This window comes from Chionomys nivalis, chromosome 22, assembly GCF_950005125.1.
Source record: "Chionomys nivalis chromosome 22, mChiNiv1.1, whole genome shotgun sequence".
Lineage (NCBI taxonomy): Eukaryota > Metazoa > Chordata > Mammalia > Rodentia > Cricetidae > Chionomys > Chionomys nivalis.
Genome location: NC_080107.1, coordinates 21814815 through 21837702, shown reverse-complemented (window position 1 = coordinate 21837702; position 22888 = coordinate 21814815). Strand labels below are relative to the sequence as shown.

The following is a 22888-nucleotide window of genomic DNA, read 5'->3' as shown; positions in this document are numbered from 1 at the left end:
GAAGAAATGTTCCAAGCAAAGCAGTGAAAAGATGATTTTATATGATTTTCCATCTGTCTTATGTTCTGGCATTCCAGCATATATAAACTACGGTATTGATAGGCTTATAAGGCTCCTGCTGTGGACTAGATGATGTCTGAATGCAAAGGTGATGGATGATGCTAAACATCCTCACTTCAGTCCTGAAAAGCCCTGAAAGTGGGTGAAGGTACTCATTCTGAGTACACCGTAGCTGGTCTAGTTAATATTTCATCTCATCTAAATGCACTTGAAACATCTTTGAAAATATAAAAACTAAAAATAAAGTGTGCGGATTAGGGGAAAGTAGAGGTAAAATTTAGAAAAATAGGATGGAGTCAACACTAAAATAGAACAATAACAAAAAATGTGTATGTATCATGCATTGCCTTGCTGAGGTTGAGAGCCAGTTTTGCCCCGAGCATCCTAGCAGCCATACGGGAGACGGAAGCAGTCCTGATGTAAATATGTGCTAGATGGAAGCAAACCTCGCTAATGAATGTCACAGTGTCAGTGTATAAGAGGGAAATGAACCAGGCTGCTCAGGAGAATCCTCCCATCCTGGGTACCAGGACTTCAGTGGTTTCTCCTGTGCAATCACACCAAGAGAGCACTGTTTGACCCTCAGTGGTCTCCGCCAACAGACCGCACAGTCAAGCTCATATAGGGCCATTTCTCATTGCTAAACGGAATCTAGATGGATGAAATGGCACCTTTGCTAAAAGTAATTCCCCTGGGGGCCAATTCTGACATCTATCTTGGCTCAGGGTGATATTTAGCACGTGTAGATAGATGAATTGCTCTCCGGTCCGCTAAGCAGGCAGCCTACCTTGACTGCTTCTGTCAGCATAGTTTTTGAGAGTCATGGCTGGTGAGAGATGCTGAGATGTGCGATGTCCTGTGTTGCAGTTCACTGCACAGGTGTGTTATATGTACGCTCGTGACAGAAACAGCTCCCAGGCAGCGCTGCAGTAGGCACAGCACAGCATGCCATGAGAGAACCTCACGGCGCACAGGAGCCCCACAGAGCAATGCGTCCTGTAAAACGTGCAGGTTTTGATGAAGATGGGATTTGGTCCATTTCTCCCTACAACGCCATCAGTGGAGGAATGTGCTCACGGTAGCTGAGTTTAGGTTTAACGGGGTAACATAACAGTAGAAGTACTTGGTAGCCACACAGGACGCTGCCATCTGGACTCTGCCCAACTCTTTTTTTTTTTTTTTTTTTTTTTTTTCTTTTAATCACTGCCTGGCCCATTAGTTCCAGTCTCTTATTGGCTAGCTCTTACATATTGATCTAACCCATTTCTAATATTCTGTGTAGCACAACGAGTTGGCTTACCAGGGAAGATCTTAACCTGCGTCTGTCTGGAGTGGGAGAATCATGGCGACTCCTCACTCGGCTTCTTTCTCCCAGCATTCTGTCTGTTTACTCCACCCACCTAAGGTCTGCCCAACTCTTCACACTGGAACCTGCCCTCCTTTGTTCCCGAGAGCGTGGAAAGGGGTAGAAGGAATTTGGTAACCAAGACCATATTCTCAGTCTGTATTTTATTGACTGGAGTTAAATAATGATCACTTTAGACAATTTATAAAATGCAAGGGACAAAAAAGAGAAAAATCTATAATTTTGCCACTCAGAGAAAACTACTATATTTTAAAGTTAGATGTATTGAAGTATAAATTACAGCCAATCCACGCCTTTGTAGTACAGTTTTATGATTTCTAGCTGACACAATTGGCATAGAATTGTATGGCCACCTCCACAATCCACCGAGAGTATTTTCATCAGCCTCCCCAAAATGTTCCAGCTGCTTTTAAAACCTTGCTGCATTTCTCTCTCTTCAACTTTTTCTTTAAATGAAAGTATTTCCCAAGAGTAACTTTCCTTCTTATTCTTCATTTTGCACTCTGATATGCCAGGCTTATTAGTTGAACAACTTTTAGCGGCCCCTAATTGTCCAAGAAACCCCAGGGAAGCAATAGCTTGGAGCCCGAGGGTGCTCATTTGGCTGCGGGTCGAGATTCCTGCAGCCTTCCAAAGGCAGGTAGGTGCACAGTGAGCGAAGGGTGGCCAGAGGAAATCCTCCCGACCAGCAGAAGAAAGCAGCCTTCAGGTGTCCAAGGAATGCCTGTATCCACATCTCATTCACAAGAAAATTACACTAACTGCTCATCTCGTTGGTCTCCGCAGAAATAGGAAACAGAGTTAGGATAGAAGTCATAATTGAAAATGCCTTACAATCCTTGAGAGTCTCTAAGTTTTAGTGCAGGATTTGAAAGCTGTTCCTGGTGACAGACAACGAGATACTGTTCTCTGTTGTCCAGAAACTCACCTTAACTGCTGGTCTTTGTTTCTCAGTTACTTCTAGATGAGTTATAATTAGTAAAAATGTGTTTCTTTGCAAGCTATAGATCTATTTCCCAAACTTTATCTTATGAAGATAAAAGTACTCAATTTCCATCTGCATTGAAGTAAAAAAAGCTAAGGTTGCAGGCTATATTTTTATTTACCCATGTGATGTTCAGATGCTCTTATCTTATATGAAAGCACAATGTTCTTCGCCGGCAGTTGCTGCTAACTTAAAGCTTACTGATTGCAAAAACCTGTCCTTATAGCTGCATAAAGGAAAAGGGGGTGTGGGTAGCCCCATTGACATCACTACCATCACATTCGCCCCAAGATTCTCGCTCTCATCTTATTTTAAAACCCCAGTCAAGTAGAACTCTTGATGGTTTCAAAAAGGCTGTGCGGCCTTGACAGTCTTATTGCCACTAAGTAAAAGAGCTTTTAATGAAGAGTTGATTCCCCGCTGCCACTGAAGTCCTTGGAAAAGTGTCATGGCTTTGCATTTTATAGGGTCATCTGGGTGCCCATCAGACTTCCGTGATACCACTAAAGATTCTGAAAGTGTTTGGGGACTGACAGTAGCAGTAAAGGTTTCTTCATGGTTCAGATCTTTTTCCATGAATATTTTTTAAATCATTGTAAAATAAACTGCCTCAAATAATGCCTTCTATGAAATGAAGAGTCTTTGAAAAGATTGTCTGTTCCTTGACATTTACCACTTTGGGGAAGATATTTGACATTTAGTGTCTTCAAAACTTGGAGGATTTTTATTATTGTTTTTAGATGATTGTTTTAATGAGATAATTCCATATAACCTTCAAATTCGTACTTTCAAAATACAGAGATCAGTGGGGGTTAGTACATTCATAAAGATGTTCACCCATTAGTGTCACTGCCCCATTCATTCCCTCTCTCAATGCTGGGAGTTATTTCCTGTGGCTGTGGCTCCATTCTGGATGGGGTGTGTGTGTGTGTGTGTGTGTGTGTGTGTGTGTGTGTGTCCGTGTGTGTCCTGCATTCCATTTGGTTCTTTATATCTGATATCTTTCACTTCATGTGTTCAAGGTTTATCCATTTTGTATATTGCTTACCTTTTTATTTACAAATAATATTGCATTTATATAGACAAACCATATCTTCCTTGCCATTCATTATTGGTCACTGTGAAGAGTGCTGCCTTTGACTTTTAGGGGAACACCCAGGGTGTTTGCTTCAGCTCTTCTTGAGTTTAGGGCACTGGAGAGTCCAATGGAGATTCCTTTGGGCCTGTCTGTCCATCCTCCCTCTGTCTGAGGTTGTTGGACTTCTATTTTCTGTCACTGCAGTCCTTCTCTGTTGTTGAGCTGGCCATCTGTACATAGTAGGTCTAGCAGTTTTGGTGCTGGTTAGACTTACTAGAGCACATTTCCTTATGTCCTGTTAGATCTGCTGTCTGCCGCCTACCTTAGCAGTCAAAGGTCAAAGCTCCCAGACTTCATTTATAATTCAGACTAAATGAAGAACAAACTCTTTAATGTAATTCAGAAACACTCTTTGGGATTTCCACAGTGAATATTTATCATGTAGACACTCTTAAGAGAAAGTTTAGTAACGCTGAATTTTTATGGCAGAACTCCTGTTGTAAGTAGTGGAGAGTTCCCCATCGGAAGGGTAGAGGATGAATCTGGCTGTTCCAGCTGGTCTCAGCTCCAGAACCCATTTTCTGGGGCACTTGTCTTAGCACCTCTGAGGCATTTTTAATTGGTGCTTCTCATTGCCACTCAAACCACAAGCAAATTTTATCTAGGACATAGGTTCTAAGTGTTGGCTGTTGCTCACATTTGATTTCAGCTTAGATCATGGAGATGCGTAGGGCACAACAAGCCCAAGAGTCTGCAGACAATATTCCTAGACACCCTTTTAACTAGAAACACAACCAAGTACTATTGGAATTGTTAGCCAAATATTTTTCATATGAAATAGAGTCTGTTATGAATCTAGAACATTATGCAGCAAAGCATTTTAATCAGAGTGTGTAACTATTCTAAAATGAATTCACCATCTCTGACACTGAGCATTTAAAAATGTTAACTGGGTGATATAGCTGGGAGGAACCACAAATACAGATTGTTTATAGTTAGCATCAAATTTTCAAATTATTCTAATACTGATCTGGTATGTTTGATTAAATATGGAAGCAGCCCAACTGTATTAATTTTTCTAATTAATGAAGAGGAAAATACCTGTTAAAAATTCAGAAACCCATGCATGTAAAATATATGTACCATGCTATTATCTAATTTAAGAACTGTTTTAATTAAGGTAACATTATTTCATTTTTTGTAATTTTCATAATTCATATTCTGTAATTACTAATCCTAAATTATTTAACGTTAATGAGTTATTGAACCAAACTAAGAATTACATTATTAGCATTCCCTCTTAATCATTAGGCTTTTAAAAAAATAAATATAAGTATATACATACATACATACATATATGTATATTTAAAGTATGTTCAAACAGACTACAAAATAGAGACTATAGGATATCAGGTACTTCTTGTAAAAAGCTTGTTTTTACTTTTGACATAGAAATTAGTAATTCCTTTCACTATATCGGAAGCACTTCAGTATCCAAATCCACTCTGTTGTCTTATGGCTCTCACTGTGAAGTAATTCATATTGGTAATCTTTAGGAAACAGTAACAGCCCCAAGTCTAGAGTGCCATTTGGCAAATGCGAATATACCCAGAATTCAAAATTACTGAGATTTTTTTTTATATTGACTTCCATTTTTTATATAAAAGAAAAAAATTAAACACATCAAGTTTCTTTTGCCTACCCTTTCCCCTACCTAGCCACTGGAGTGTTGTTTTCTGATGTACTTTGTGTACTTTTACATTGAATATACTTCGTAGTCACATGAGTAATATTTTCTCTTGATTTTTAAATATGCATATTTGGGGTCTGGTTACGAGCACTGACTGTTCTTCCAGTGGACCTGGGTTCAGTTCCCAGTACACACATGGTGACTCACAACCTCTGTAACTTTATTTCTTTGGGTTCCAAAACAACTTCTGACCTTTCCAGCACCATGTGGTATCCAGACATACATGCAACCAAAACACACATAAAATTGGTTAATTCATATATAGAGAAATAGCATATTCTATGTAATTCTGCATTTGCCTTTCTTCCTGAGATGTGTCCACACTGGTACATGTAGATTTATTGCTTATACTGCTGTATCACAGTATTAAGTTTTCCAGCTCTTTTTTTTTAGTTGAAATGAACATTTCCTTTTTAATTTATCTTTAACATATAATATATCATGCATTTATATCATATGCTTGTATGTTTCCGAGATGAGCAGGTTAGACTAATCGGTATAGCTGTCACTTTAGACACACACCTTTTGGGAGATATTGGACGTCTTCCCTGTTAGCTATTTAGATAAGCAGTTAGCTGTTGTTGGCCAGAGCTGTCCCCCTCCTACCCACTGCACCCCCACGTCTGTACACTGCTCTGTGCAGCACCCTGCCCCATGCCCTTTCCTACTTTTCGATAAACTTAACTTTGATTTATAAGTGAAAGCATGATGGGTTTTTTTTCTTGCACTTTATTTTATGTAGCATAATGACCTCCAGAACCGAAACCCTCTAAACAGTGAGTATGTTTGAAGGTGTCTTCAGTTTCACATGTCTGAGCCTCTAAGAGTGGTCATTTTTTTTATTTGTATGTTTATGTTGTGTGTGTATACATGCATGTTCAAGTACAGCTTTCCCACATCCGAGGACTCTCGGGAGCCAGCTTTTTCCTTCTACCCTGCACTGTGCAGCACTTGATCTCAGGTCTTCAGGCTTGGCAGCAGTACCTTTTCCCTCCCAGAGACTTCTCGCTCACCCAAATGTATTTTTAAAAGATGCTTCCTATACTCGTAAGGTTTTATATTTCATATTGTATCCCCAGTTTACCTGGAATTGATGGTGTATGCAGAAAGCAGAGGAAGACATCAGATATCCTGCTCTCTTATGACAGTGGCTCACTAAACCCGGAGCTAGCCTGACACAACAAATCTGTGTGTCTATTTGTATGTGGCAACTTCTACTGTAGTGGGGCAATCACTGTATAACAGTATGCAAATACTGCACTGCTTACCATGGCTGCAGCCTCTATATACTTTATGAAGTTCTGTATTCAACAGATTACACTGGCTACCCGGGCTCTATCCTTACTTGTTACATCCCTGGGTGTATAAAGGGTTTGTTTATAGTAGTACGGTAGAGAAGAGACTAGCCATAGAGCTGTTCTTAGGGCATTGACAGTTGCATTAAGAGATATTTGGACTCATCTTATTATTGCCCAGTAGAGTTTGATTTGGTTTTAATTATTATTGTACACCTGACTAACATTAAGATGTCATTTCCCCATAGCAGTAGTGTTTTCCACAGGGGTACCAATAAGTAGTTAGGGAAGACTTAAGACTCCCCACCTTCTCTTCCTACTTGAGTATTGTGTAACTACACTTGATGGAGGAGGAAAGCCATTGAACCCCTGGCCTCCATCACTGTGCTTGCCGTTCTGAACCTGCAGTGGCCACTGTTGCTTCCACTAGTTAATCACAGCCGTGGTACAGGAAACTGTCAGTACCAGCTCAGACATTCTGGAAGACAACCTTGGAAAACAGCACTTTAACTAACGTGGCCTTGTGCTGCCAATTGTTTTTAGGGAGAAAATGTTAGCATACCTTCATTGAATCACTTCGATCTTCATGAGCTAAAAGATGGCTGCTGTTAAACTTAGCAGTCAGAACAGAGTGATATGTGTGTCAAGATGTGTCCTCAGCCCTTCAGAGAACTGTTCAACATTGCTCTAATGCAATGATATTTGGAAAGGAAAATTAAAAGTGTGATTATCTCCCGAAAAGTGAACGTCATCCATTAGCACATCTTCAGCAGTTATCAGCGTGCTGTAAAGATGAACATGGCATGTCTGCCCGGGGAAACAAAAAACCCTGATTCATCTGCCAGCTCTGTAATGTCTGGATTGTTCCTATAGCTGCCCTCCCCAGGGCTTCACAATCCACTTACTAACAAATCAATCTAATCTGGTTCTGCATAGATTTTTCTATCCTGGGCTTGTATTCTTCCACAATTAAACAGGGAGAAAAATGCTCTAAAATTGAAGGGAGAAAAGCCCTAGGCTACAGATTTTCATAGCTAAAAAAATCTTATATTGAACAGTTGCACATTTTAACATATACCAAAAGCCTTGGTACAACATTTAGTTTGCATGGGTAGCTGGCTTGTAATTCCATCAAAACTATCTTTTTTGGGGGGTGTTGTATGTGTGTATACCTTCCAGCCATTTTTTTTTTTAAATGAAAACCAAGCAATGTCTAGTGATTTAGGATTCTATGATCATCACTGTGGCTTAGATCAATTATTTGTTGATCCCAACTTTAGTTGTTTTATCAGTAATGATGCTGTTGGTACTGCAGCAAATTCAAGTTAATTTTCCCACCATGATACCAGAACTGGTATCCAAGAGGTACAGAATGTAGAGGGCATTTGCTTTCTGAATAGCACTGATGTAATACTTCTGAATCAGAGGATATGAAACGGTCTCACATTGTATGTCTTCTAAATGTAAATGCAAAGGCATATCATTATTATTATCATTATTATTGAGAAGAGGGTACATTCAGAACAAGTCTACTTGTTAAAACCGTTTGTGATTCTTCTCAGCCTTGAATAGTAAGGACTTACTGTTCATCGTTGCCTGCTGAAGCTCTCAGCTGAGAGGTGGCAAGTTTGTCGGTGACAACGTCAGTGTGAGATCACTAGGGTCACATCACCATCAAATACTGATTTCGGGGGAGACTGCTGAAAGTCTGGAGTTGATGGTATTTTAAAGTACAGAACAGCCATCATGGTGTCTGCTTGCCAAAAATTGCTCCAGCATCTACATGTAAGTACCAGAAACAGGAAAATACCAGAGACAGGAGTACACGGTAAATGGTGCTGGGCTGATGAGCTGATTGGATGCAGGCCATTGGGAAGTCCACAAATCGAGTGAAATCATTTCAAACAGGACAAGAACTTTAGAAACAAGCAACCAGTTGCTTACCAGGAGCCACACCTTAAAGAAAATGGACTCTCCCCTGCCCAGAAAGTACCGACCATCCATAGCTCCTCAGCCAGGGCTGCGGACCCACAAGTCCCACTGCTATCCATGCCGCAGTGTTGACAGGCTTGCTCCTTCACAGGCGACCACAGCTGCTGTGGTCGGTCACAAGTGTAGCAGGCCTGTCATGGACAAAAGGTACCGTTTTGCCGTGGTCCTCCTTGGCCTCTGACTCTCACAGTGTTTCTGCCCCCTCTGCTGGTCCCTGGGACTTGAGGGGAGAAGTTGTGATACGGAAATCTGATTTGCGGCTAAGCACCCCACAGACATCTTCTCTCTGCAGGTTGACCAGTTGTGTTTCTTCATTAGCCACCATTCATTGCACAGAGAAACTTCTCTGCTGAGGTCTGAGGGCTACCCTAACCCGTAGGTATAGAGATACGAGTTTAGAAGACAGTTTGGTACAGGTCCATTTAACAAAATAATAATAGTACCTTCACACCTGGGACCTGTGAGCTCCCCAGTCTTGACAAGATTTACAGTGCAAGACATTTGTTTCCTCCTGTGGAACCGGCCCTAAATTCTATCAGAAAGTTGTTGGCTGCCCTGTAGCATTCCTGCCTCTATTGTACCCGTGGGTGTATCTTGCCATGTGTCATTATTATAGGTTCACAGCTGGCTATGGCTGTTAACGACATCCCACAGCCAGTCCCCTCCAGCAACCTGAACGGCTCCCTCCGGTGCTGTGAAAGCTAGTCAACATAGAAGAAGCTTCCAGATCATTACCAGCTTGATTTCTCCATGCCTTGTGACCAAAGTTGTGTTCTTAGCAACAGGGCCTTACAGTCGAGTTCTGCTGGGAAACCTGAGCAGAAGCATAGCCCATATTGTTGTGGGCTCTCTAACGCACACTAATCTCGAACAAAGATAGCCCTGGGACTGACTTTTTATGTGGTAGCCCCTGTCTTCTGAAGCATTATCCCCGTGTAGGATAACTTCAATTAATGTCTTTTACCCATGTGCACATGTGTGTATAAAGTAGTAGGTTTCATACGGCTTTTTCAAACCTCTGTATTGTTAATTATTCTTCCACTCCTTTCTCCACATTAGCCTCTTATCCTCCTTGTTCTCCTCAAATAGCCTTCCCTGTTCTTCTTTTCATATTGCTCATGTTCTGATGTACTGCATTTTTATAAAATTAGCATAGTTGTATTCATTAGAAATTTCAGTTTCCTATAACTCTTAAAATTTCATAGTTAGAATTTAAATTCTTCTGAAAATTTAAAGAGAGACTGCTTATTAGCCCTGATTTTAAAATAATTCTTCTGCTTCTTCTTCTTCTTCTTCTTCTTCTTCTTCTTCTTCTTCTTCTTCTTCTTCTTCTTCTTCTTCTTCTTCTTCTTCTTCTTCTTCTTCTTCTGCTTCTTCTTCTTCTTCTTCTTCTTCTTCTTCTTCTTCTTCTTCTTCTTCTTCTTCTTTCTTCTTCTTCTTTCTTCTCCTCCTCCTCCTTCTCCTCTTCCTCATCCTCCTCCTCCTTTTTTTTTTGTGGAGGGGATGGTGTTCAAGACAGTGTTTTACTGTGTAGCCCTGAATGTCCTAGAACACTCTCTATAGATCAGCCTGCCCTTACTCAGAGATCTGCCAGCATCTGCCTCCTGAATGCTGGGATTAAAGGCATGCACCACCACCTGACTTAAATTCAGTTTTTACCGCATGCATTTGTTTGAGGGCATGTGCACATTCCATCGCATAGACGTAGATGTCAGAGGACAACTTATGGAAGGCAGTTCTCTCCACGACACAGGTCCTGGGGATCAAACTCAGGTCATCAGACTTGACAGCAAGTGCCTTTACCTGACGATCTTACCTGCCCTGATTTTAAATTTTATAAGTTACAATTCATAGTTTATTCCATATCTGCTTTAAGCCTTCCCTATGGATCATGTTGGCGTATGGTGGCCATGATTAAGGAAAGATTAAGCCAGTCAGTTCTCTTCTCTGTCACACTGTGAACTGCTCTTGCTTTATGGAGTCATGCTAGGGGTGTAAAGCATCCCATGCTTTGGAAGGGCCTGCTCACCTGAGGGGGACGTCTGCAGATGGTCTCTTGAGAGAACCTTCTGATCTGTTCTCTTGTCTCCCACCCTTGCCCCCTCCCCATTTGGTAGCTGGAAATCCTATGCATTTATGTGGGAAGCAGTGGTGAGTAAAGAGGAAAAAGCGGCCGGGTGGATTTGAGACCGTGGGATGTAGCAGGGGCTTTAACATTTCAAAGCTGCTCATCTGGGTTTCAGACATTGCTATATAGAGCTGCAGTGACTGGATATTGACTGTCTCCAGGCTCTGTTCTTTCCCCCAGACAGTTATTGATGGTGCCAGATCCGTCCTCCTCCCACATGTGAATTCATTTCTCCCTCAGCACAAAAATAGCTTCCTACGGCCCTGGTCTATAAATCAAGAGTTGAGAACGTGATTACAGCGAGAAATGGGAGCACAGCAGAAATTTAAGAAGTGTGCTATGCTCTTCTTTATTTTTGTAACTGGAGCAAAATTTCTCTTCAAGTTAAAGAACCTTCACTCTTCACAGAATCTAAAAATAAATTATTGGTCTGGCTAATCAGGCAAAAATTGTGTTTTAGATGCATATTGCATGGAGGATACACTGCAGCCTTCCACGCGCTGGAGTTAGAGGTGTGCACCACCATGCCCTGGAGTTAGAGGTGTGCACCACCACGCGCTGGAGTTAGAGGTGTGCACCACCATGCGCTGGAGTTAGAGGTGTGCACCACCATGCCCTGGAGTTAGAGGTGTGCACCACCACGCTCTGGAGTTAGAGGTGTGCACCACCATGCCCTGGAGTTAGAGGTGTGCACCACCATGCCCTGGAGTTAGAGGTGTGCACCACCATGCTCTAAAGTTAGAGGTGTGCACCACCACAGGCTCGAGTTAGAGGTGTTCACACACTGGAGTTAGAGGTGTAGGAAAGTTTTCCTTTTTTCTTTCCTTTTTTGAAACAAAGCAAAACAAAAACCTTTCCCTGCTCCTTAACCTTTGGGACGCTCTCTAAACTTGCAAGATCGAGATTGTCCTGACACTAAAAGAAAAGGACATTCTTACCATTGTTGTCTTGAGCTTGGATTTCCCCTTTCTATGTCTGCGTCTTTAGGGAGTTTGAGTTGATAAGAAGTGGGGATTAAGGGCATTTTTCAGGCTATAAGCATAGATAATTCCTGTCCACCTGTCTAAGCTGAATCTTTGCCTGGATTCCTGCGCCTTTGCCTGAATAGGATCTTGCACCCTGACTGAAGCCATTGCAAGAAAGTCTGGCCCTGTGTTAGCCATCTTCTGTTTTCCTTCCATTTGCTTCAGTTTTTTCAATGCTAACCGGGATGTTAGAAAACCCTTCTCTGAATTTCTTTAACTAATCAGAACACCTGTTGTGGGGTGGGCCTCAACAGAAGTCTTACTTCCTGTGTAATTCATGGGGATGCCACAGGGAACTGTTTGTCTCATTTTTGTCTAGTAACACATCCTCTTTGATCTTCGCTTCCCATATGGTCGTCTAAATCTTTTATTCATAGATTCAAAGCACTCACACAAAATGCTTTTGTCAAAGAATACTTAACATCGTCTAAAATGTGTCCACCTCTGTTGCTCCGTGTGTTGTCTCTACCTCAAATGTTTGCACTCAGCGTCAAAAAGTCATTTTCTCTTTGAGAGACTGGTCACAATATTATTTATTAATATCTTAACCTTTTTCTGGAATGTATTTTAGACAGCCATTATAAGGGAATCTAAAACTACAGTAGAATTTGTAGCATGCGTTTACGGCAGAATGGAAGACTGAGAAGTAGGAAAACATCATGGATAAGAATGGAACAGTGGACGATCACAACGTTTACCAAACCCTGGCCAGAGAAACAAACCAGGACTGTACTTTCCTAGCGCTTTGCTGCCCCTGCCTTTGTGATGCTTTAAATATTCAAGGTGTGTGAGCGCAGTCTGAGAGCGTGAACAGGTGTCTCAGGTCAAGTGCAGCGAAAGGGAAATACCCGAGTCAGACTGCAGGCCTCGCTGCTTTCCTGAGTGTCTATCTGGTCTGCCCCTCTCCTGCTACATCATTGCCCCGCTGTAGTTCAAACTTGTGACTAGGTTTCAAGTGGAGGGGGACCAAAGCAAATGCCTGTTGGCGAGTGCGGATAGCTCAAGAGTCCGGTCAGGAGTTGCTATGTGAAGGGCATTATTCTTAATCTGGAGTGCGGTCTCTACTGACCACAACATCACACTCGGATCATATAAATAATTATGAAGAGGCCCTTTGCCCTGTCTCATTTGTTTTGTCTCATAGATTATGAATATGTACCATTCTCCAGGACAAATTTACAACATACAAGATGACTAATCTTGAATTATGGCCTGTAGTCATGTTTTTGCTTTCTCTCCTTACTGAGATGTCGGGAATTGCCTCTAGAAGAGGAGGACTAATGCTTAATTGCATGAAATCCCAGGAAGCATGATTCTTGGTGTCTAGCTAACAGGGAATTGAAGGTAGGCCGCATGGCTCCAGATAGAAGCCTACACTCGCAATAAGGCAGGAGAAGAGGAGGAAGTCTCTGTCTGTTGAGGCTGATGATGTAGACCAAGCAACTTTGAAAGATGTTCCCAAAACTTTAGTCAAATGCCAAGAATTGCTTTCAGACTGTTGCTAAAAATTCCTTCTGCCTTGGCTAATGAAGTTTTTAAAGCAGGGTCGTCAGCACTCCCTGGGAAGTGATGGTGTCAGTTTGTCTTACAGTAGCTTCCTTGTTCTACAAGTGGGCACGGCACAGTCCTTTATCGTCTATTTTATTTATTGGGTTGTTTTTTTTTTTTTAACTTAAATAACCTGGTTTAAGGATGGGGAGCTATCTGCTTATTTGGAGAACAGTCAAGATTTATTATTTGATTTTGTTCGACCCTCAGACGGAGAATGAATCTAATGTGGAGACCGCATTTCCTAGCCAGTCCACCTAAAAGCAACAGATGAGGCCCCTGTTTTGCAAGCACAGGAAAAACAAACTAGCTGACCTGGACGTTTACCTATTGGTAGATGGTACTAGGTTTTTGGCACATCAGAGGTTTGTAGCCTTAGGGAGGCCCTCTCTACCTCTTACATGCCAAGGATTAGAATAGTGAGCCTGTGACGTGGCTGATGGGAGTCCAGAGACGGGGAATTTTCACCTGACAGTGGGACAAATGCTTTGAAGTCGGAGGTTTTCCTTATCTATGGGTGTCATATTTTAAAAGTGACATTCTCAGCAAAAAGTTAAGAACATTCAAGAAATCTACTGCATCATAAAATAAGTAATCTGTCTCCTTTGTAAAAAAAAATTGAAAATGCATTAGAATTTACCTTTAACACCAAACAACCAAAAGTCTTCAGATTGGCAAGCATTTCAGTGTCCTCCATGCTGGTTAGAGGCAAGGCACAGTCGCTCCCCCGAGAAGCACTGCCATGTGGTGATGGAAACCATCCAGGAGGAGACCATAGGGAGTGGCAGTCTAGACAGTGGGACGGATAAGACACTGTCTGGAGTAGTTCACTGAATGAAATGTAATTTGCTGTTGGGTAACTATGGGCAATTTTGTTAGCCAGTGATGAAGTTCTTTGCGTCTGAGTGGCAGATGCCAACCTGAGAAGAGATGAGGGAAGTGCCGTGGCAGAGGTTCTAGGTGGTTCCACTCGTCTCCCTGTGGCCTCCCCAGTGCTTACCCAGTAGTGTTCTAGTGGCGAGCTCACATTGGGTCAGAGAGGTGGAGCATTTTCTAAGGATGTTCTTGCTTTTATAGCAGGAGACACAAAGCAAAGTTAAACTTCATCCGCGTGTTCAGTTTCCGGTGTATAGTGCATACATCCATAGTTCTGTGGTACCTGCGCGGCAGCTCTGGCATTTGAACAACTCTTGAAAGAATTTTTAGACTGTTCTGCACATTCTTCCCCCAAAATAGCATTCAAAATGTGAAGCATCTTGGCATATGAGGCGAGTTCAAGTACTTCCAAGTTCCTGGAATGTAGGTTTGTGTGGGAAAGGGCGAACGAAGGGAGCCAGGTGGCAAGGACCTTCTGTGCCACCCTCAGAAGTTTGCATTTTGTCTTCTGTGGTCTGTTTGTACGTTAGCAGTGGGAGAATGACACCCATTTATTGTCACTCAGTAAACCTAAGTAGCAACAGCAGGAAAGAGCCTGAAAGGGTAAGAAATCCAAACCATGAAGGCTGATTTGAAGGTGGAGAGAATGTTCCAGCCAAACTGGGATGAAAGGATAGAGACCCGACCTTTGACCCTGGCAGGAAGGTGAGGCCATGAGTCTGCTTCTCTGACATTTGTATGAATGAAGAGGACTCACGTGCCCCTAGGCAGTGAAATAGCCCCTGCTTTCCAGGTTGAGTGGCCCCATGGTCCCAGCAAGAGCAGACTCTCTTTCCAGGAAAGAATTGTAACATGTTGATCACAAAGTGTGTTTGGAAATACTGTAACTCACAGGACTGGGAGTGTTTGTTAGTTTTAACATAGCCAGCAACCCTCCTCCCTGGTTGTCATAAGCAGAAAGAGGTGATTAGACATCACTCTTAGTCTCTCTAGAAGGCGCATGAACCAGACTCTGAACCGTGGCCAGGAGCAGTGCCCACCGCAATGGCTGTGTTCATGGCAAGCACTCGGGTCACCGCCACTCTCTTGTCACGTGACTTCCTACAGCCCACTCGCTGTCCTCGGGCATGGGCAGAGGACGAGCAGTCAAGTTTCCTAACTGCTGACAAAAGACCAAATTCGGGAGGATTTTCAAACATAATACTCAGCTCTAGCTGGCCATTTTTATCAGTGAATAAAAACTAATTCCATATGTATAGAATTTTATAGTGATTTGCTACATATTCTATGTAGCACAAAAATGCATAGTCTCTGCCTAAGATTTAAAAAAAACAAAGACTAGTATTTTATTTAAAATAAAAAGCTTCGGCCGTTCAATAGGCATTGAGTTTCTTCTTATTCATTGTTCATCTCTTGACCTGGACCATTCTAAACATATGAATGGCCCACCGTAAATGGTTGATGATCACGTTATTCAAAATTGTGACGATATCATCCTATTGACATAAAACTCTTGTTGATGACTCAGTCCTTGTGTTTTAAATGTCTTTCACATTCCAGTGGAAGCTCCTGGAACACAAGCTGCCTGGCATCTTCAGAAGGGACGTGAAAGGGAGCCAGGGCGGAGTCTTATGGGCACAGTGCCTGCAGACACATGGTAGACAGCCAGCGTTGGTTGGGAAGTGTTTCTAGGAATAGATGGTGGGGAGAGAGGAGAAGAAGAAGGAAGCAGGCCTTTCCTTCTTGGCTGAAGCTGCCTCTGGTGTCTCTAACATGGATCTGCCTCCACCGGCTCTAAAACAGAGTGAGTGGAATTAAATAGCTCTTCAGAGTCCATGGATTCATTCTTCATTCCTTGAGTCACAGAGAGCAAACACTTTGAGACTCAGTTAAACTGAACACTTTCAAAAGAGAAACACACTGTTATGAGGACCATATACCACAGTTCCTACACAGCATCGCCAAGGTAATTGGGTAATATGTGGTCTTCCAGATACACTCTGGCAGTTTGGCTTATTTTTAATGTTCATTATTAGCTTATTTTCCTAATGAGTTGTTTTATTACTTTAAACGGAAATAGGAAGGTAATTTTAGCTGCAGCTTGCCATTGGCTTGGGGGATACCATGCTATATTTAGGGGACCTAAGGCCTTTTCAGCAGCCAAATGCTCTTTGCCTGACTTTTGTGTCCATCCAACCCCACCGAAAAGCTGCTGGTGCCTCCTCAGGACAAAGGGTAGAATACGTTAGACTGCTTGAGCGAAGTTAGAGCTCCCTATCGGTATTGACCTCAGCACCCAGGGCAGCAGGCTGCTTGGGTCTCTTCACCTTTCATGAAGAGGCACTGTGTAAAGTGTCCCCTGTGTGCCAGCCAGGCAGGATGCTAGGCCCATGGCACAGAGAGGGTTCAGACAGCCACGGCCTCTGCTGCTCTGAACAGGAGCCCAAAGGGACATGATAAGGTTAATAAATATAAAGATGGGAAACATTACAAAGCGTCTCATTAAAGTTATGCAACTTAAATCTCAGAGATTGATAACCTTTCATGGTGGTCCCAAGATACACGAGCTCTATTAAGCCGTCCTGCATGGCAGTTTGGTTGACAGCATGTGTCCCATGCTGGCATAAAATGTGATGGTTTGGGCAGTTACACAGTGAGGCATTACCAGTCCTAGTGTCCAGAAAACTAATTTTGGTAATAAAGTTAAATAACAAAAATACAAAGAAACTGCTCTCAGTTGTCAGAAGGAAACCACTTTCTGAGCTCAAGGACAGTGTGGTGACCTGCTACCAGAATCAAGACAAATGCCCTTACTAAGATTTGCTCCCTCTTTCCCCACCCCCTCCCCCAAATGTCCTTTTTGAAATGGGATAAGGGCACATTAACTGGAGCAAGGCTCCTAGAGCTTCAACTCCTTGATTGCCTCCATTCACGGGAGCAGTTACCCTGCTTGAAACCGCGCCCAGGTCTGCAGTGTGAACTGCTGTGCCTATGGTGGACAAAGGCAAATCACACACGCTTTCATCCAGCAAAGATTCCTGGGGAAGATGTCGGGGAATTAGACAGGAAAGCGCGGAACTGCAGCAGGCAGCCCTGGACCTTTCGTGAGTCCGCATCCTTTTATGAAGGGTTTGTTTTTTTATGCCTAGAGTTATAAATCTTTTTATAAATTATTAAAAAAACTCCTCAAAAGTGTTTGGGGTTTCTTTCCCACTTTCAAAACATGGAAAAGCCGGGCGGTGGTGGCGCACGCCTTTAATCCTAGCACTCCAGAGGCAGAGGCAGGCGGATCTCTGGGAGTTCAAGGCCAGCCTGGTCTACAAGAGCTAGTTCCAGGACAGGCACCAAAGCTACAGAGAAACCCTGTCTCAAAAAAACAAAAAAACAAAAAACAAAAAAACATGGAAAAGCACAAATACTGAAAGAAATAAAGAAAAAAATCTATGTTCTTACCTCAAAGGAATTACTTACTTCACTTTTTATCTTTTCAAGACTTTTTTCTCTCTCCCGACCCACCCTTCCCCTCTCTCTCTCTCTCTCTCTCTCTCTCTCTCTCTCTCTCTCTCTCTCTCTCTCTCTGTGTGTGTGTGTGTGTGTGTGTGTATGTCACTGTTTAGAAGCACTGGCTTTGGGATCAGAACATTTTAAGTTTGATCTTAGCATTTCTAGTAGCCCTCGTGTTTTATCTGTAATTTAAAATTACTGATGTCCCTGTGACAAAGTATTGTGCTTAAGATTAAGTAGATTATGTATTCGAGATGAAGATGCATATCTTAAGTGCTTTTATTTACATTTGAAAAATGCTTGATCACCTAGTCTGTGTTCCAACGCTGTCCTCTAATGCCATAATATGCTGTGCTAATTGGTGCGTGGCAGAGAAGGTCAAGGAGTCACACAAATCAAATAGGTTTTCACATTAATATAGTTTTTGAATACATATAGTATAAGCCAGTGGTTCTCAACTTCCTTCATGCTGTAACCCTGTGTAGTGGTGACCCCCAACCAAAAATTATTTTTATTTTATTCTACTTCATAATTGTTATTTTGCTGCTGTTATGATTAGTACAGTATCTGTATTCGCCGATGGCCTTAGATGATCCCTTGGAAAATCCCCAAAGGGGTTGTGACCCACAGGTTGAGAACCACAGCCAGAAGCTAAAGAAATTATATAGCTCATATACTGCCCTGGCTTGTAAGTCTTCCTTTTGTTAATGTACTGGTCTAAGAATGTGTTTTAGCTTTTTATAAGGCAGCTGTCCGTTCAAAGTGTGCCCCTGTTAGCTTGCACCTCTGCTGGAGTCTCTCACAGCTTCCTTACAGCATTTTAGTGACCTTCGGGGCTTTTAAATGGATGTGCTGCACACGTGGCTTCAGAGCATCACAAATGCCGGCTCTGTCATATGTCAGTTGTTCTGAACCTTGGTTTTTAAGGAGAAACACAATATGTCCCAAATTGATATAGTTAGCTACAGTTAAAAAAAAATTTTAGAAGGGTAATTTTGGATTTTACTTGAGATTTTCTTATACTTTTACATAATTAGATATAACAAATAGAGTGTTGGTCTGCAAAATAAGCCCGAAGTTAAATTTTATAACAATTTTTTTTTCTTTTTCCCTAGCTCAACTGAGAAGTCATTTCCTTGGAGATCAACAGGTATGTTTTCTTCATTGTTATTATATAAAAAGTGTTTTTGTGTTTTAGATACACACAAAAAAGTTACTTAGCTTGCACCCACCCCATAAACCCTGTACTAGAACTAAACCCAGGGCCTTGTGCATGCCAGGCAAATGCTCTACCACTGAGCTAAATCTCCGACTCTTGTCTCGCTTATTCTTTAACTTCTTAGCTCTTGGTGGAGTAAACCAAGCAGAGCTTTTGGCAGTATTGAGGCTGAGTTTTGATCTGATGTAGTCGTCCTGCTCTCCTTCATCCATGAGCATAACTGAAAGGTACAGCATTGCACAGCAATTGCCTGCTATCAACTGTCTGTCTAGAGGTTTTCATCGCAAGGAAACCAAGGGGACAGCAGGAAGGTTATTATAAAAAGGATAAATACTCATCTCTATTGAATTTTTCTTTGTTCATGCTTAGAGTTACTTGAAATGTTCATTTTATATACTCAGCTTAAAATATCTGCTACTTCTAAGGTAGTCTAGTAGGCTTTAATATAGTTTGTGTATCTCTTCCCTAAACTCACCACTTGAAGGATGAATTACAAAGAGTACCTGCCACTATCACAAGGGTGGTACTCGGTCTTCACTCAGTATGTGGTACTCAAGCACCTATGCCAAGTACTGGATGCTGTGCTCCCTGCTTAGCAGACAGTAGGAGCGTAGCACACCTGCCCTCCCACAGCCAAGGCATATGGGGTTTCATAAGGTGAGCAAGAACTGGTCTTGAAGAAAACTCGGGCCAGGTCGTGGTGGTGCACGCCTTTAATCCCAGCACTTGGGAGGCAGAGGCAGGTGGATCTCTGTGAGTTCGAGACCAGCCTGGTCTACAAGAGCTAGTTCCAGGACAGGCTCCAAAACCACAGAGAAACCCTGTCTCAAAAAACCAAAAAAAAAAAGAAGAAGAAGAAGAAGAAAACTCGGAGCACCAGATGCCCAGTATCTAAATTTATCTGCATGCTGTCTCAGAATCCCAATGTCATTCTTCACACTGCTAATCTACAGTGTTTGTCAAACTGTTGATACGTCAAAGATAATGGGAAAACTCCTAATCTGCAAGACCTCAATATAGCATGTCACTAAAGGGAAAGATACTCCATGAGGAAACATGTGGCTAGCTTGGAATAAGGGGGTGGGGCGCTTTATGACATAGATAGGCCACTTCTACAATAGCTATGCGAAGATGAGCCCGAAGCCCACCTGGTCCTCACCTCCACCAGGCTGTAGAGGAGGCCTTCGCAGCAGACAGAACACACAGTACAGCATGGTGTGGGAATATTTGAAGCTAGTTTGGAAAGAGAGGGGATGTGTAGGTGTTAGAGGGCTGAACTGGACCAGAAGGGAGGTTGAGTCTCTCAGTAGTTAGGAAGAGACCCTGAATATCCTCTAAAAAGAGTCACATTTAAATATCCATGGAAGAAACTACGTAGTTATGGATTAGAGTGAAGAAAATGCAGTGACAGAAGACCAGCTGGAAAGTTACTGCCTAATTTGGTGTGGGAATACATGAACTGCTAAGGATTTGGAGACTGACTTGGTGCAGACAAAAGACAGTGATAGCCTTGAGGTCTTGCATGGGGTAGGAGGGTGACTTCACTGAAACACTGGGCAAGTCAGGGTGGAGAAGCCAGTCTTTGGAACACTTTGGACTATGGTGTTGCGTGCGCTGGATTTGATGACTAAAAGGGTAAAGGAGAACATTGAGTAACTAGGAATAACTGTGAACGTAAGCCCCACTCCAGAGTGAAGGCACTCCTGTTGAGCAGATAGCCCCTGCACACGCAGACGCCATCAGACGGTTTAGACACGTAGCCAGAGTGCTGTGGACTCAGTGGACAGGTCCATCTGAGTGACCGCAAAGCTGGGGCCCTGAGAACAGCCCCGCTCGCTGTTCCTGGGAGGTAATCAGAGATGATCTGAAGCCTGGGGAGCCCCAGGACATCAGCTGGAACCTGTGTTCTTTCCTGACCCTGTCACAGTGTGTCAGGCCATCACAAAGGGCAGGAGCCATGGCTGCCCTGCTCACCTGAGCAATGAATACACGCATGCATGAGTGGATAATAAATGTCAGCAAGGTTTGAGGGTGTATACATTAGCTTCGCAATTAAACCTGGGGCCCTTGGAAAGTTTCTTTTTTGTCTCTGCACCAGGACCTAGAAAATGCCCAGTCCTTAGCAATGTTAAAGATACCCCTCTGTGTAAGCAAATATATTAATTCAGAAACAAAATGCATACTTACAAAAAGAGTACAAAATGTTGTAATTTTTTAAAACTCTGAAGAACCTATTTTTTACTCTTAACTACGTTCCTCAGTGCTCTTGAACCCTTACATGTAGGACACATGAACCACGTCCAACAGGCAGTCGGTGATCCCATGCACTCCCGAATAGTCATGAAAATTGGAAATTTACTTAAAATTTTTTGAAATTGTGTGTTTCTTTGTTTCTCTCTCTTTAAACTCAGTTACATACTCTTGATCATGAACATGGTAGATGACAGTGTCGTATGCCAATGTCAAAGGTTAAAGGTTAGACACTCCTGATAACCTAACAGGACATTGCCAGTATTGTCCTTGCCAGCCACCACTGCTGCTGCCCTCTGTCTCTCCTCCTCCTCCTCTTCTTTTTTTATTTTTAAGGCAGAGACTTTCTGTGCATCCCAGGCTGTCCTAGAACTCACAGAGTCATAGCCCAGCCCTTTCAGTTCAGATTCACTATGCCCAGTATTTATGGGATTTTCTTTATTTAACATGTATGATGTGACTCTGATCAGATTGTTTCCTTCGCAGCTCTTTCTGTATTCTAAATATAATACCTTCATTGAGATACAATTCACATGTCCTACAATGTACACATTTAAACCGCACGTTTCAGTGTTTTTGGTTTAGTCACAGTTAAGCACCCATCACCACAGTTAATTTCAGAGCGTTTTCATCACCTGTAACGATGCCACATACTTTATTCATCAGCTTCATTTTCTGCCCCAAACTACTCATCTTAAGTTGCGACCATTCCCTTTCCTTATGAATCTGTCTGTTCCAGGCATTTCAGTTAATGCGTTTATGCAACATGGTCCATAATTACGGACTTTTTTCACTTAGCATCATATTTTCAAGGTTTACCATCTGTGTTGATACTCAATTCCTTGACATTAATAAATAACCCTCTACTGGGTTATTGGAGAGCGTTTTGCTTGTCCAGTCATGAATCAATAGGCATTTGACTTTGTAACACTCCTACCAATAGTGTATAGGGCTGTCCACACGCCTCCCACGCCTAGCACTTCTTTTGCTACAGCTATCCTAGTGGGTATGGCATAGCATCTCCTGATTTGTTTTTATTTGCGCTTCAGTAATGGTCATCATCATTTTGTCTTGGGTTAGTTTCTGTTTTTTTGTTCTTCAAGCAGTGTTGAATGGCAAAGCCTGTACTTCAGTCTTAGTAGCTGTTGTCAGAGGCTGCTCACTCGGTCCCAGCCACCGAGACTTGAAATAACTGCACAGAAACTGTATTAATTAAATCACTGCTTGGCCTATTAGCTCTCGCTTCTTATTGAGACTACCTCTTACATCTTAATTTAACCCGTTTCCATTATTTTATGTTTTACCATGAAGCTTGTGGCTTACCAGCAAGGTTCCAGCACATCTGTCTCCTGCAGCAGCTACATGACGTCTCAATGACTCCGCCTTCTTCCTCCCAGCATGCAGTTTAGTTTTCCTGCCTAACTCTATTCTGCTCTATCATTGGTCCAGGCAGCTTCTTTTTTCATTAACCAATAAAAGCAACACATATACAGAAGGACATCCTACATCAAGTAGCTCCCTTCCTGTCTTTTTATTATTAAAAAAAATTTCTTCCCAATTCTAAATGTGCTGTATACATACCCATCGAGAGATGTTTTTACATATAGGAAAATATAAAGTAATTACTTACAATTAATCTCTATATGTTGTACATAGTTGCCCATTTAAGCAAATTTGAGGATATTGATATGTAGTTTGTTTGTTTTTTAAGACAGGGTCTCACCGTATATCCCTGGTTAGCCTGGAATTCTCTATGTAGATCAGGCTGGCCTCTGCCTCCCCCAATGCTAATTATCTATTATTGAATCTGAA

General features: G+C 42.2%; 1 protein-coding gene across 17 annotated transcripts in view; it reads left to right on the top strand.

Moving 5' to 3' along the window:
* The window catches only part of Pkp4 (plakophilin 4), a 212554-nt gene that overhangs the window by 128732 nt on the left and 60934 nt on the right, over positions 1-22888 (top strand). For all 17 annotated transcript variants that reach the window (XM_057754817.1, XM_057754812.1, XM_057754810.1 and 14 more), the window contains one exon: positions 18723-18757. In XM_057754817.1, coding sequence (XP_057610800.1) covers positions 18723-18757 — 35 coding nt within the window. The remainder of the gene's footprint in view (positions 1-18722; positions 18758-22888) is intronic.